The sequence below is a fragment of the Cephus cinctus genome, unplaced genomic scaffold, assembly GCF_000341935.2.
Source record: "Cephus cinctus unplaced genomic scaffold, Ccin1 Ccin1_scaffold0215, whole genome shotgun sequence".
Lineage (NCBI taxonomy): Eukaryota > Metazoa > Arthropoda > Insecta > Hymenoptera > Cephidae > Cephus > Cephus cinctus.
The window spans coordinates 3,715,984-3,732,235 of record NW_014332933.1 but is presented as its reverse complement, the minus strand read 5'-3'; the positions used below and the strand labels follow the sequence as shown (position 1 = coordinate 3,732,235).

At 42.2% G+C, this 16,252-nt stretch overlaps 1 protein-coding gene across 3 annotated transcripts in view; it reads left to right on the top strand.

Moving 5' to 3' along the window:
• The window catches only part of LOC107265423, a 19,570-nt gene extending 4,146 nt beyond the window's left edge, over positions 1-15,424 (top strand). For 2 of the 3 annotated variants that reach the window (XM_015734870.2, XM_015734868.2), the window contains exons 3-14: positions 640-1,602; positions 10,595-10,754; positions 11,064-11,451; positions 11,540-11,836; positions 11,916-12,051; positions 12,213-12,403; positions 12,668-12,746; positions 12,832-13,152; positions 13,230-13,637; positions 13,723-13,866; positions 13,984-14,370; positions 14,456-15,424. In XM_015734870.2, coding sequence (XP_015590356.1) covers positions 640-1,602; positions 10,595-10,754; positions 11,064-11,451; positions 11,540-11,836; positions 11,916-12,051; positions 12,213-12,403; positions 12,668-12,746; positions 12,832-13,152; positions 13,230-13,637; positions 13,723-13,866; positions 13,984-14,370; positions 14,456-15,045 — 4,064 coding nt within the window. In that variant the 3' untranslated portion in view covers positions 15,046-15,424. The remainder of the gene's footprint in view (positions 1-639; positions 1,603-10,594; positions 10,755-11,063; positions 11,452-11,539; positions 11,837-11,915; positions 12,052-12,212; positions 12,404-12,667; positions 12,747-12,831; positions 13,153-13,229; positions 13,638-13,722; positions 13,867-13,983; positions 14,371-14,455) is intronic. The other variant, XM_015734869.2, reaches the window with a different exon arrangement.
• The last annotated feature ends 828 nt before the right edge of the window (positions 15,425-16,252 follow it).

Genomic DNA, 16,252 nt, shown 5'->3' with positions numbered 1-16,252 from the left:
AATGCAACGTCCGGTGCACCCCCACCTCACCATCCCAGCCCGTCTCGTCTCGTCACGTTACATGGCGTCCCATGAAGTCCCGCCGCATCGGAACCTCCTCTTACGAACTAGGAAAGCAGTCTCAGGTGGACCTCGTCTTCGGGTAGTCACGATAGGACGCTACTCCTTCAGGGTAAAGGGCACTCCTGAGGATCATTATAGTAGAATTCGAAAGGATATTGAATTTGAATTCAAAACCGTGGATGACTTCTATATCTCATCACTATACTGATATTCAATTATTTTTAAGGGTAGCTTTGACAGTGTGACAGTCGAGTGTGGGTGATTGTGTTTGCCACGTTCATTGACGACAGACTGCCTGGGGATGAAGAATCCTGCAAGTGCATTGAGCACAGTGAACCTGTGAAAGAGATATTTGATTAATTATCAGTGACTTAAGAATTGGCATTAATAAAGTAAAAATGCACGCGAGGATTGTTCATCGCGAAATTTTACGAATTCTTGAATAATTGGAGAGTTCGTTAATATTTGACTAGTATGAGTATATAGGAAACGAGTTTTTCGAAAATCGTAGACCGGAAGCGGAGTGGAGTAAGAAACTTCCTAGAGACCATCAAGTGGATATCCGTATGTTCACAGACAATCCGTCGTACTTCTCGCTGGCAGGCGGGGGTACGTCCTCTGGGGTGGTGACACCCTTACCAGGATCATCAGCCACTGGTTCTACGTCAGCGGTGAATAATACGACTTCCGGTTCCGTGTCTTCTCACTCGAGAGGACTTGCCTTCTTCTTTCGAAGGAGACCCGATAGGATGGGAGTGGCATCTTCTGGTAGTACAGTGTCTACTTCCACCACGAGCACCCTGATGCATCACGAGAGTAACAGGAGCAGCGCATCCGGTGCATCGGCACCGTCCACGCCAACGGAAGATTGCGCACTGATGCTTCCGCATAATGTCAATGGGAATCACGGGAATCATGGTTCCGGTTGCCAGCGGAGAAGCTTTAGGAATTTATTTCGTTCGGTCAGCGCGAATTCCGAATCAGAGAGGACGCAGCAGATCCTGAACGGAGATCCCAGACCTTCGGATGTAGCACCCCCGTCGCCTTATCTACCTCACAGATCTCATTCGCATTCGGAAAACGATCGACGTCGACCCGGACGTCGGAAGGTTCTAAAATCAGCTAGTGAACTACTCTCCAACGATATGGTATATTGCGGTCTACCTGGGGAAGATCCTGGTGCTACTGCCGACGATGATTCAGAATCCAACGAACCCAATGAAGTATTCCTGGGCGTTGATGACGCTCGCTATTACAATTTATCCGCCACCCTGCCATCCGGTGCAACCCCCGGATCTGCCGCTGCCGGCAGAAGGAGACACTCCATCGGGACGTTCCTGGGCAAGGATAGAAGTCTCACTAGGAGTCAGGGAGCTTCTGCCGATAAGAAGCATAATCAGAAGCAACCTTTGGTACTGCGACAACCCACCGCTATGGCGCCACCTGTGCCTACCGAGATCGCCATTAAAGATGACAAGGCAAACAGGAACAGCGGGAGGTCGACGAGACGTAGAAGACATAGAAGCGCCTCCAGTAAGGGTGAGTTCTAAAGAGCACTAATTTTATTCTATTAATTTCAAGTTATTTATTCATAGAATTAGAAGCATCATTCCCACGGCGCAATACTGATTCGCACAGCGAAGCCCGCATGATCATCCCTCCCCAAGCCATGCATGTACTTCGACCGACAAAGGACTCATTAGAGTTACAATTCAATAATTTCTAAGAGCTCTGACCCGAAATGGACCGGCATTGCTGCATGAACTCCGACCTATTCTTATCTACCAGCAGACTTTCTAAGAGTGCCAAATTCACTTGTAAGGTATCTATCATTCTATTGCACATATGTATATTAAAAGCACGATCCATAATGATCGAATAGAGGAGGAAGTCAGTAGCGGAAGTCATGAGCGTCCCAAGACTAAACCTCGAGGACGCTCACGTAGACCTCTGTCGGCCATTGTAGATGCGGCAGATAGGGGTTCTTTGGCTACCACGGAAGTCGACTTAGTATTCGTGGAACAAAGTCTTGCTTTCCGACGATCGATAAGTGGCCTGTCGTTAATAAATCTAATGTCTACCGAGGTCGAATCCGAATTCGACCATTTCCAAATCGTACCGGAAATTACGCGCTTGCCATTTTGGTAGCGTCGAGGACCTCCCAAGATTAAAATAATGAATTTATGACCAATTAAATTATACCGATTGAGAACGAAGCCCGGTGTGAAGCAATTGCAGCCAATGTGAATACTATCTCTGACGAGCTCTGCTCTTCTCTGTAGGAATGCAAACGCGTAAACACAGTTTGGCCGGAGGCCTATAAAACTCAATGGTTTGCGAGCGTCCCGCCTCGCTCGCGTTTTACGTCGGTGAGACCTCAGTGTAATTTCGAAGAAAGAACAGAACGTAACATCCGGATGAAGGGAAAAATAGCAACGTTCTCCAAAAGCCATCCCGAGCTCTTGCACTAGCGCTAGCTAGAAACGCATACCGGAAGCTTTATGGCTCGTGATGAAGAGAGAATCGCGGGAACGTGCCGGAAGTGCGTGGCGGAACTCATGATTGCAAGTCATCGACACGTGTACCCTTATCCCGAGAGTTCATCATAAGAAAAATCACCGTACATAAATCAATATTCACGTTTATCTTCAAGGGATACCCAGTGACATTTATTAGATGATCCAGGGACACTCTGATATCTAAAGCTACGAAATACATAAATGATCCGCATTGACGATCGTACGTAATTCTCTTTTTCTCAGGGAAAATACTTTCGCAGCATTATTCGCCTCTTGGGAAGTTTACGAAATTCACTGAAAAGGAAGAGTCACATTTGTTTCATCTGTTTCGTGACAATCCTGTACGCATTTGGAGTAGACGCAGGAGGAAAGAGGGGAGATGGAAAAAGAAAGTAAACTGTATATAAAAACGGCAGACAAGCGATACATCCGGTCTGCGGGACCGGAGGCAGGAGCCTGGCTGAAACGTCTACGAAAGTATACAGACGATGCGTTACTGCGCATGCGCGGGACGTAGCAGGAAAGGAAGTCGAAGTAAACTTTTGACAGCTCTTAAACTATCTTCGGACGGATCGTTAACTGTTCATCTTTTGGCAATAGTCTATACCGATGTGTATATATATATACATATATATATATATATATAGAGGTATCTTTCTTGCATCAAGTTGAGTATAGTCGTTAATTCTGCTTGGGTGGTAAAATCTTACTTGGTACTTTTGAAACTCTTTGTTGAGAGTAGAAAAAAAAACTTAAAAATTCGACATCAAATCAATGAATACTTAAGGAAGAGCAGAGATTCAGGGTATTCGAATGTGGCCGGTACAGTCAAGTATCTAACGAGGTTTGATTGGTCAATCCACGATGTCCGGCAGTACGATTTGTCCGAGGACCGGAAGTCCACTCTGATAGTTGCGCAAGGGTAGTACGGATTGCACTGCGACGCTATCGATGCTCAGATATTCAAATGAATTGACTGCAGCGTTACGCATGGTGATTGAGACTTGCTGAGTTATTCTTGTTCTTTGCCATTCTTACAGGGACGGAAGTGCAAGCGGAAGTTTCTTGGCGAGACCGTAGCGAAGGGGTATTTCCGGTATTATTTTTAAGCCCATAACTGCACACGGGAGTCTAGAGAAGCGCGCGTTCATTAAAACGCACAAAGTGACATCTTGGTTATCGAATGAAAATCCAAGAAGTAAACATGTCAGGCTAACGATCTATTCTTGGGATTTTATTTTATTTCGCCATTTCTTTTTTATTTAGCCTTTCTTTTTCTAACGACGAAGTTTTACACGTCGTCGACGATGTTCCTCGTGAACTCTGTCGTAGCACTCTCCTCGAAAATTCCTCAGGATGAGCATTGCGAGTAACGTCTCCTCGGCCAGAGCCTATTTCTGTTTTTACAGCCGTCTCTTATTATTTTTATCCAGCCGCTGCTTATTTTCGTGTTCATATGCATTTTCCTCGCTGCGACAACTTTAGGGACGCTTCTCTATTTTTGTCCGACGCCATGACACCGTCTCGATTCGTCTATGCGACGTATAGCCGTAATCAGACCTGCGTCCACACCCAACTAAATCGTCTTTTGGACCACTCGACTTCCAGAGGTCGCTCAACTAGGCTGATATACGTACATGTATACACTGCGATTCTCCAAGTGGATTCTCAGGATAAAAAAAGCTCTAGCCTAGAGCCTAGCCTGTCGCTCTCACGAGAGACACTGATAGTCCTGGTGATCCGTGCCCTGGAAGGACTTTCTGTTTATTGAGTAAATAGTCAGCCTCAAGAAGTACGCTTTTCCATTTCTCTTTGGGTATCGTTTTTCCCTTTTTTCTTTCTTTTTTTTTCTTCCCCGTCACCGATAGGAAAATATTGTTTGCTTTGAGGAAGGTCGTGTATCGCGTTACGTACGTATCTTTAGAAACGTTTATCGCGAGTTCTATCGCTGCACGAGACGAGAGGAAATTTTGTAAAAATATTTATACTCGGCCGTAAAACGTCCCCGGGAGATTCTTCGATCCCTTTTTTATTCTCGTGACTTTTCCTCGTTGAACGAACGCGAAATCGATTCGCTGGCCCGAGTGTGTCGAAAAGCGCGCGAAAAATTCGAATCTCCCCAGGAATTTCAAAGCCGGGATTTCGTTACACGAAGCAAAATGGGGCTCGTTCGTCTCTTGGCGGACGTGTGAATGAAACCGAGGGTATTTTCGCGTACGGATTTATTTCTAGAACACCCGAGGAATCTCATGTATCTCTCGATTGTCGTCATGTCCCCGTGTCGTCACAAGGTAAACGACAAGATTCAATGAGCCGTAAGGCTTCTGCGCATCGACCTACGCGCAGCTTCCGCTTTTTCCGTAACAACAGGCGAGACTTTTAAATTACCATAATCACTCTCATTATCGTAGATCTCTCTTATTCTTAAAACTTGCCTCGTCGAGGATCCACTAAGCTTCTTAAGCAGTCGGACTATCCTGCTACGTGAAAATTCAATAGTAACAGAAAATCAAGAGCTTGACGTGTCAGTAATCTCATAGAAAAAAAATTAGGTACCACACCCTTTGTAATCCTCTCGAATTTGACGTCTCCCTCGAGCAGAATAATACGTCTGACTTTTAGTTCAAGTAAATTTACGAACCCTCAACTACTCGAGTAGTCTTGAGAAAATGACTGAAAGGAGTATACGAAATGGCTTGCAGGAGATGGGATACATAGTGCTCGTACTCCCTCGCGCGCAGTAACGAGATCTAAGAATAGTATAGTACTCGAATCATCCACGGTACAGTATACAACATACATATATTCATGCATAACCCAACGATCTGGTCTGCAGCTGATTGATTATTGCCAATTAACGTAGTCTTACGTGACACGGTTATCGACTTGAACCCCGTAGTACTTGGGTTAGGTACACAACATGGCCACGCCCATGGATACGATTACCCCAAGCCTCGCCTATTATGTACCTACTGAAAGCTGGAAAAATGGAAGAGGCAAGAAAAAGAGAAAAGAAAAAAGTAAGTACTAAAGTTCCATTTCCTCGAAGCGACCAAATCACTCCTTTTCAAGCTGCCATCCATCGCAGCGACTCCTCGACCCTTCCTCTACGACCTTATCATACTTCACGTAGTAATTCCATCATGCTCATTTTACAGAAGCCCTTTGAACCCATGCCGCTGATCCTTTTTGAGGAATACCAACGTGCATGCTACGAGTCCTACGTCCGACACGTATCGGACGTGAATGCCGAATGGAAGGAATCGCGAGTACCATGTATATATACTCATGAGAAAAGTGTTGACACTGGTGGGGATGTTATCTGGTGGGGAGGATCTCTTGATATATCTACCGGGTGGCGCTGTAACAACGTATCTACATATATCATATATATCTATATTGTCGTTAGTGTAGTATATACTGTATGTACTATATACAGTGTACGTAGAATCTTCTCAGGACAAATTGACCAATGCCCTCCTTTTGGCCTCTATGGCCCCCAATCGCAGTGTCGACTCTTTATTACTGCATCTCTCTCTCTCTCTCTCTCTCTTCTATACTCCGTACCCTCTTTTTCTCTGTTAAGCGTAATGCTTATTCTCTGTCGCTCTATCTCTCTCTAGCTTTGTTATCGGGGCTTCCTCAAGCCCCCTGCATCTTTATAGGCACCATAGATAAATTTGACGAATGCCACCCGTCGGCCACAAGATTCATGAGGTTATTACTTTCTAGAGATTACTTCCCCTTATGAAAGACACTCGGTCGCTCCGCTTAGGGACTTTTACTTAGCTTCATAACGAGCATTCTGGTCTAGACGTATTACGTATGTATAAGTGCATATAACTCGAATCTTACGGCGCTAGAAACGAAATATTTATATTCGGCCAATCTGTCGCATAGAAATATCTTTGATAATTGACGCCTTGATAATGAATAAGCCACAGAAACATCCTTCCTTTTTCGGATCAAAAGTAACTCACGTAGATGAGCAATGCTTCTATTAGCTTGAATCATAAAATAGTTTCGTTTAATTTTTAAGAAAAATTGTGAAAATATTTTTTCTCGATTGTTATAACGGCGAACGAGGTTATAACCAGTACGCGGTATTACGATGTTGGATTTATCGTCAATCTGTACACACGCAATTATATTTCCCCAAGTACTTAACAGTGCTACCAGAGTGACTAATGGCGATGTTTACAAGGAATCGTTAGTCATATTTCGTAGCGTCGAAAGATATATTGAATTTTTAAGGCGTCAAACACTGAAAAAGCTCGAACAGGATACTACCATCGTTCTCTTAGTCGTCTCGACGTCGACGTCGGTTCCGTCGTCGCCCATGACGTCGTTGACAATGTCGCTGACTCATTCCTCCTGACAGGCTAATTGGACAAGTACAATTTCTGTATTATAAGACCCAGGCCTGTGTCTCTGTTCGATAGACCCCCCTAAATCTGTAAGGTTACCCTGGACTGCCTATAGAGAAGGACGCCTCTTCTTTTGGTACGCGGACAAGAAACAAGACGAGGGTTTTCGACGGACGGAAGTAGCCACTGCGATAAGTGGCCCGTGTTAAGCTGCTACGTGGAATTTGGATTCTCCGACTGAATGGTCCTCCTGTGTGGTTCTTCATCAGCATCCAAGAAGCCGGACCACGTCGACGTCAATCTCTCCAACTTATATATATATCTTAGAAATATTCGTCCTGACTTAGGGCACTGTGTGAGAGGTCCTTGGAAATATTTCGTCGATAGCCGGATATGCACGTGAAACATCTATTCCAAGTCGTAAGACCAATATATTACGGAAATGTGTCTCTTTACTAAATATATACCTACGACTTAACAGACGCTGAACCCGTCGCTCTTGTGTTTGTACAGGATTTATAGATTTTGGCACGTAATCGTATTTCTAGATAATGATTTTTTGGGTTCTTCCAGGAATCCTAGTTAACTACCTACTCACAGTCCAGGTTACTATTTTTCTGAAGCACCGTCCAAAGCCAGTCACGATTTTTTGGATCGACAAAAAATATTATGTATATTATTTGTCCTTCAAGATCAAGCTAGCAACGGGAAATTACTATGGGCTACCCTTAGTTTGATTTATCAGACTGGTCAAGGGACCCTCGATCATGTAGAAGACGTTGGGACGCCTAATAATCGCATATATACCAACTGTGTGATCGTGTCAGATCTCATAAGAGACTGCTACCCTTCTTATTGGTCATTGCTATGGTAGCTACCAGTCGAGGAAAAATGCTGGAGGATCGAAGTGGAGAAAGCACTAAAGAGTGTACGAGGGAGAGTACAAAACTAACCAATGAGGCAATGAGTCAACCACGTGGAGCCTGAAGGAACGTTGCGACGTCTGGCGCTCAGTTCGTTGTCGCACTACACGCGGTACGATTCGGAGTTGCCGACTGTTTCGTGAAATAATTTCAAACTTGATCATTGAATATATAACGGGTGACAGTGTCTTCTATAGGATCAATACAATTTCACTAAATAAAATATTCAATTAAGGATGCTTATAATGATACCTGAAGCGAGCCTTGGATCCCGTTTGATAAATTGGAATATATTTTTTTTTACTACTGTGAAGATATACTTTTTTTAATTTCAACAAGTGACAAGTGTTACCAAAGTTATTCGTATTAATTCGGTATGCTTGCGCCGGCATTTTAATGTGAGAATACGAATTTGAAAAGTGGATTCGACGTCATGAAGATACGAGAGGAAAATCGCTCTGCTAAGAGAAGCATGTCTTACTTTGGTAATGCATTATTTTTTTTGGCTTAACATCGAATGTCAATGCCAACGTTGCGGTAGAGGAAAGTTTATACGTTCATTCTTGTGGAATTTAATGGCGGTGCAGCCAACGACAAGTCTTTCTTAGGGAACCGTCATTTATTATCCTAATGCACTCCGGTCTATGCAAAGAGTATGCAAAGAGCCTGCGCCACAACACGAATACAAATCATTAGTCTATAGAGTCTGCCTTCTAGATATACCGTGTGGATTATTCTTTTATTCAGCTATCTCTTTGTTCGGTCTGTTAATACTATTTTTCCGTATCCGTTATTGGACGTGATCTCCCCCATTTTAATTCGAATCCTACAGGTTACAAGTGGGTTTCGAAATTCTGGAAACGATGAGACAGATCACCCAAGAATAATTACTGTAACGTCATGCGGAATTTCATGTCTTCTTGGATATTTCGAATATCTGTTTTCCTATGTTGAATTGTGAAATCACACAAAGAGGCACATATATATATAATAATATACAGTCAGCTATCTTACACAGTCTAATCACGTCCTGGTAATTATGGGCGTCTCCAAATTCGATCATGGTGCTCCTCCAACGAACAATAGTGTTCGGTATGGGAAGGGGACATACTGAACTTAAGATTCCACATAAGGTTAACTTGCGATCCCTCGACTGGTTTAACCATTGTGCTTCCTCGACTTGTTGCTGCACGTTATCAGTACCATTTCATCCTTCCTTGAGGTTTGAAGTAGCCTTGAAGAAGTCCTTGACTCAAAATCTAATAGTGTGACTTGAACTCAACAATTGGCATCGATCGATCATTGAATTCAAGTAGTAGATCCTTTTTGCAAGATCATTGACAATCATCTCGTGTATACAGACATACCTAGAATTATTATCGAGGATTTGTTGCGTTTCATTGTCCTCGATCGTTTCTATCACTAATGGCAACGTCCCACGAGACACCGCGTCTGAAAAGACGTAATCGGCCGACATTTCTGGATCTATCTGGAATACCCTGCCGTGAGTGTTTGTGTACTTCCTGCTTGAATACTTATCATACGCAATCAAAAATAATTATTTATCATTCGTGTTACATCGGTAGAGAACGATTTCAGGCACAATTTGATTAATGTCAATGTTACGAACCCAAATAATGCAATACCCCCCTCGTTAGATCATACGAAGAGAGATCGATCTTTTTTTGAACGGGATAAAAGTCTTGCTCTTGACATACTGCCTGACATACAAGACAAGAAAAGAATTGAATACATTGTAATACAAAAATTATTTCAAATCAAGGATTCCACTAGCTCCTGTCAGAACTCTGACATAATTTCTGCTCGCTCGCTCGTCAAGGTTTTTTAAGGTTATGAATAAAAATTTTTCTTTTGGAGGTTAAAAAATTTTCTGATAAATCGTTATAACGAACCTTAATCTTTAGAGTTTTCTTTTTTAACGGATATCTTTTATAGAGATAGGTCTAGTGTAGTATTATATTAATGTAATCGTACACATGTATCCCGTTATTGTCCATCCGCATTAAGCGGAAGCGCCACGTGTGTCACGTGCCAGTTCTCTTCCTTTACTAAGATCAACGGTTAATCGACCTTGGCTGGCAATGAGATTAATTTTACCTCCTTTGGACTGGTGCATCTTTCCTCATATAGATACATGCTCATCGACTTCTTCATTGGTTATCTGAATACTGGTGTATATATAATGACGTCGATCCTCGATTTCCACATTGCTAGAGCACAATGGATCTCTTGTGCAATTATATTGGGCCGCTATCGGTTTTCCGTTAAGAATGATTTATACTGCACGAAGCAGGCTCATGCTGCGATGAAGATTTTTGTAGAATATCAAGACAATTTTCATTTCTTGTTTAGCACGATTTTTTAATGAATATTATCATAGCACGTAGTTACGTTATGCTTGATGGTATAATTAAGAGTATCTTTCTCTGTTACTGTTTCTTTTTATCCCATTAATCCATTCTGGGGAAAACAGTATCGCGTGTCTCGCCACATTAACCACCACACGTGTCGCTATTGTTCCTGCACGGAAGTTAAACACGCATTTGCCATGAGTTAACGATCCCATGACCGCTGCACCTATCCATGGGTAGATCGATGGGGCTTTTCCTTTTATGGGAGTGTCGGCACTAATGTTTTCACGGTGTAACTATTCTCACTGGATGCCTTGTGTGTGTTTAAAAATTTCTTTTTTACTTTCTAGGTACTCGAGGTGGGTCCTCGGGTGTAGATGTTACCGCGGCTGCTGAGGACGATGTGATCTTGGTTTCCAGCAAAGACAGCGAAGCTTCCATTTTGTGGGTGGATTACTTGACTGCCTGTTTCGAACAGATCAGCAGACAACAGGGCAGACCACCGTTCAGGTAAAATTCCGTTCCTCCGTTCAGATTCCTAAAATATAACGTGCCATAATTTAAGGACGTACATCCGCCGCTTAATGTGCGAAATTTATTATAAAATCACAAACCTTCTCCGGTTTCACTGGTTCGTTCATTCATACTTTGTCCCTTCTAAAAATATGACGCCTCGCCACGCACTCGGATAGGCATGTAGTATGTACACGGTTCCAGTGAAAAAGAACGATAGGCGAAGAGACAGCTATGGCACCGGGCTGGGGGAGTAGTTGAGAGGGGATTGAAAAAAGATTTAAAAAAAGAATGTTTAATTTTCAGGGTACGTGCAGTGACCGTGGAAGATGCTCTTCCACAATGTGGCGAGGAGAAAATTGGATCAGCCCGCTTACAAATCGTCATCGTCTGTCCTGTATTTCTTGAAAGAATCCTGGCACGATCTGGGCAGGCTGCCATTTTGTCAAGACAATTTACGCCTGACAAAGTTCTGGCGATGATGTTAGGTGTTCATGATGGTCACTTGACTGCAGCTCATAAAGCAGCACTGGTTTCATATCCTCAGTGGAAGAAATACTTTGTCAAGGATCAGGATGAGACGTTAGTAGGCAATTTTCTTGGGGCCGCTGTAGCCATCCTGGGTACAACTTCTTCTGTGGCTCCGAAAAGCGACAAGACTGCTTTTTCTGTTCTGCCTAAAAAAGTCAAAATGGTAGGCACGTTAAAGTGGTTTGAAATATAATTATTTGCAGGTATGATGTCTTTTTTTTTTTGTTAATTAATATGATTTTATGTTACAGGGACAAAACAGGGTCATTGCTCTGTTGAATGATCCACTACTACCAGAAGATAACGTTGCTGTCATTGTTGATCGTTGCGGTGAAGCTATAGATGTCAATCATGTTAGAAGACGTAATCCGTATACACTCCAGTTTTCCATTCCTGAGAGATGTCTTGATGTATCCATGCTGGTTGGCGTGAGAATTTCAAAAAATGGTACTCCACTCGGTGTGAGGCAGGTCAAATGTGAAAGCAGACTCAGGGAACTGGATCAGATACTCAGAGCTCATGATAATCCCTTGGAGTTCATGTGTCAGGTAAATTTTTACCGGTGCTTAATAATACGGTTTAAAGAGTATATGTAACCCTAGGTGCATTTCTTGAAATTCTTTATAGACATTTGGATTCAATCCTGGCGACCGAGAGCAGCTGGATAATTGGATGGTTCATGCCTTTCAACGAAACATACCACCACACTTTAATCTTCTTTCTACACCAGCTGGGATGGTGCCAGCACATAGAAATCACAGTAGTAAGTAAATTTGGAGTATGCTAAAAGAGTATAAATAAAAAATCAATAATTTATCAAAATTACACGCTAACTCATCCAGAAAGATTGGTTGGTAAGATCACCGTCCCAAAGATTGCATAAAGAGAAATAACTGCATACTTAATACTGCATTTTGATTCCAGGCCCTGAAGAAAATCCTACGTTACTACACTTCGCAGCTCGATTCGGCCTTGAAAAGCTAGCTTGGCAACTTTTGGAGTGTCCTGGCGGTGATCTAGCCTGTGATCTGCGCAACGTATCTGAACTGACCCCGGCTGATCTTGCAGAACAGGCCGGGCATACGAAACTCGCTCACCAGCTACGTGGCTACATGGTATACCCGTGAACATTCTTAAAACAAATTTAAAGCATCGTCATACCTCACCTTTCATTAATTAACAAAACACAAGATAGACAACAATTGATATCATTAATAATCAGCGGGTGAGGATGGGGGAAGCGCGAACCTTGCATCAGACAAATCAATGAGAGTTCGCCTTTGGCAGTAAATATATTAGATGATAACTAAGCGGATCGGTGTTCTCTTTGCGTTGCATGTGGCGGGTGTTTTACCACCTCATCCTCCTCGGAATCACAGCAAATGAACGAGTTCACCAACATGTACAGCTACCTCAAGGTCATGAGTGAATCGACCTCCGGTCCACCCGTACCATCGGGTAAGATTCGGATCCCCGAGTCCCCATCTGAAAGATTTTTTGAAGCAAGGTTAGAATCATTGACATTGGTAATCCTTATCTACAGGTTACGACTGCACCACGACGCTGAACAGTCAGGAATACGACGAGGAGTACTGCTGTCCACGGCCGTTGAGTGAGGCCTACTGTGTTCCTCCAGCAGCCAGGCCAATTACTTTAGCTCCATCCTCAGCATCGTCAACGCCGATACCAGTACAATTACCACCACCCAATCCAATGGAGTCTAATTATTCTCGGGTGCCAACCCCGACACCCCTTATCTTGATGTCAGCATCTTCAAGTGCATATTCTAATGACAGTAATAACGCGAATGATAGTCCGACTGCGGATACTCGGCTTGGGAGATATATGGAGATGCATCCTGCCGGTGTGTACTAAGATACTATGTAATTTATTTGTAACAATGGGGTACGATTAGATGAACATGGATAACTCTGATTGTAGGTCTGAAGCCATCTGGCTCGGCAGCATCATCTCGTCTTGGTACACCAACCCTTGGGTCTCGTTTGGATAGTGTTGTGGAACGAGCCCGTGAAGAGAACAGTCCGACTCCAGGACTATCCTCAAAGGCAACTAATTTTACAAAGTCACGAGATCAATCAGGACCTCAGGACGAGCTTCTTGAGATCATTAATGACTTCAAGAATAACGTCTTCACTATTACTGAGGTCGAGAGGCTTGTTGAGAATTGGCGAAATCGCAATGACGTTCAACAGAACTTCAAGGATAAACAAAGGCAGCTGATGGCTATGCGTGAAGAATACGATAGGATACAAAAACATATGAAGGACGAAATGAAGATGCCTACTCCTTTTGATCGGATACGAAAATTCTTCACGAAGGGAAAGAAAGGTCAGTGGCATATTTAAATATCAGGAATTAAGACAGTTATGGTTTTGTATGAAAAATTTATATAGGTTTTTTATTTATTGTTTAGATTTAAAGGAATCAGCCAATACGAACGAGGGTTCCTCGAGCTCACCTTCGTTGTCTGCTTCAGCAAATAAAACTGAAGGTTCTAACGGAAATGTTTTATCCAATCATCGACCAGTCAGTAGCCTCAGTCTTCACAGTGTCTCCAGTAAGTTCGAGCGATTATTAATTAATAACTGCACGATGCAGTTGTATTATATTCATAGAAGATGATATACACAAAAATTATTGGGTCTTGAGAATAAATGATTTCTCATTTTCTTAGGCTCTTCATCATCCGGTCGTATGAGTACCGTCAGTGGCTGCAGTGGCACCAGTCTAGGCGACAGTGGAACCCATTCTGATCCAGAGGATAGGAAGGTTCATATCGAACAAAAATTAAATTCCAAAATTTGTGACCATAACATTCCGAACGAGTACCATTTCCGTTTCCAGAATACTTTGCAAAATCAACGTGAAGGTAAAAGCCACATAATGTCCTACGAAATTCCACCAGCTCCTAAGCCCTTTACTGGAACATATTCCCCGGTCCGTCACATGACATCTCCAACAGAATCATCGACCAATAAAATTCGTCCACCACAGCCAATACCCAGGCCGGACGACAGCGCCTATTACATAGCTTTCAGACCTTCTGGTCTTCCTGTCCATCGTAAGTATATAAGAGAATTTTAACATTGAAGAAATTTAGGTTGATCATTTATTGTATTAAAAAAAAAAATTCTTATTTTGTCTAGTTTACAAAGCTGACGGTACCATGAGAGAACCGCAAACCCCAAACTCACCTAGTGAAGAGCCAGAGTATTTGGATTTGACTTCGAATACTAAAGATGGACCAGATGCAGAAAGTAACGAAAAAAATAATAGTTATGTTAACTTAGATCCAACTACCGGGAAGCCATCGATTTCAGAACTGGTTCCAGTGACGACAGCGCCACCTGGAATGTGTATACCGACGAATTACATGAACATAACACCAATCCAGTCAACTGATAATCATCCTAAAAATTGCAGTGATACGAACTTTAATCAGCAAGAATCTAAAACTAGCGACAAAAATAATTTCAAAGATACAATTCAATCTTCCGAGGAATACGTCCAATTTGACGCAATCAAGGACACCACGACGGAACTCGCGGATATTCAACAGTTTCCGGAATATGTGAATGTAGCAGCGTCACGTCAAGACGACGAATTATTTATAAAAAAGCAAAGAAAAATGTTACCACCACTCCCTATTCCACTAAGAGGTGATGGTTTTTCGGTTCCTGTATCCTCATTGGAGGCTTCCGGTAACGATGAGCCCGTTCAAGATGTCAAGAATTGACCCGAAAATCCTAGTACCATTGGAAGGATTAGCAATTTTGTTAATGATGAATCATAAAATTTGTGTATCGCCTGAAACGAATACGCAAAAGGCTTATACGAACTCCAGATGGTTCGACGCAAGAATAATTACTGCCATTTCCGGTAACTGTCATAATACCGATTTGTATCTCTTGACTGGGTATTCTTACCCTTATGTGGCATAAATGAACATGCGTAATCGAATCTATATGCTCTTCCTCGAAACGCACTTACGTCACAAATTCGCATTCTCAAAGCACGAATCATGGTACAAATATGGATTTACATCCGTATTGCATCTGCGCGTGTATTTTGCAACGTGCACTATATGTTATAGAAATAATAAAAGTAATATGATATTTCTTTGTTCTCTACAAGAAGCTATTAATCTTTAGAGAACAGGGGAATTTTTAAACATCTACAGTTTTTGACTTAGAACTTTATAATATGTCTGCCAAAGTGATACTGTAGGAAAACTATGAGACCGACGTAAAACCAAAAAGTCAGTTTTCCGTTTTCTAGAGCTTAAGGATATCACACGCATGTCAATGAGTCTTAAGCGAGAATTATCCTCTGCAATAGTTATTAGTAACACAGAAGCACACGAAATTGACCTCGAACCCTGAATTCTCTACTACGAGAACATCACTGCGTAGGAGAAAAATTTATGATTCTATTCTAGAACCTTAACGTCATCGTATTTAACATTTTCTTAAGTAACACATATATCCACTTATAGGCGTACCCATAAGAGCAAACTCGACATTAACATTCAAAGTGCCAGCACTAGGAATTCTGTCATTAAAGAGTTAGCCTTTGAGTGAGAAAATATTAAGTTTAAATGTCCAGACAAATTGTAAATACTTCATGCACGCGTCATTTATCCAACTTTCATTCAGATTCACAATTTTACTTACTACTAGAATTTATAGATATACTAGATTTTAAGGATTTTGCGTATCACTCGCTAAAGACTGGGCCGGAAACCGACATATTCGAGTACCGCTGTGTATCTTGATATGGAAAAATCGACTCTCATAGATATATATTAATTATCTTTTGTTCTTGTTCTATCTTTGTTCGCCCTTATTACGTAGTAAGTATCGTCACGATAGAAGGATCGTGTTGGAAGAAAACAAATGTGCCTATACAGTTTTTTATGGCGATCATCGTACGTTAACGTAACT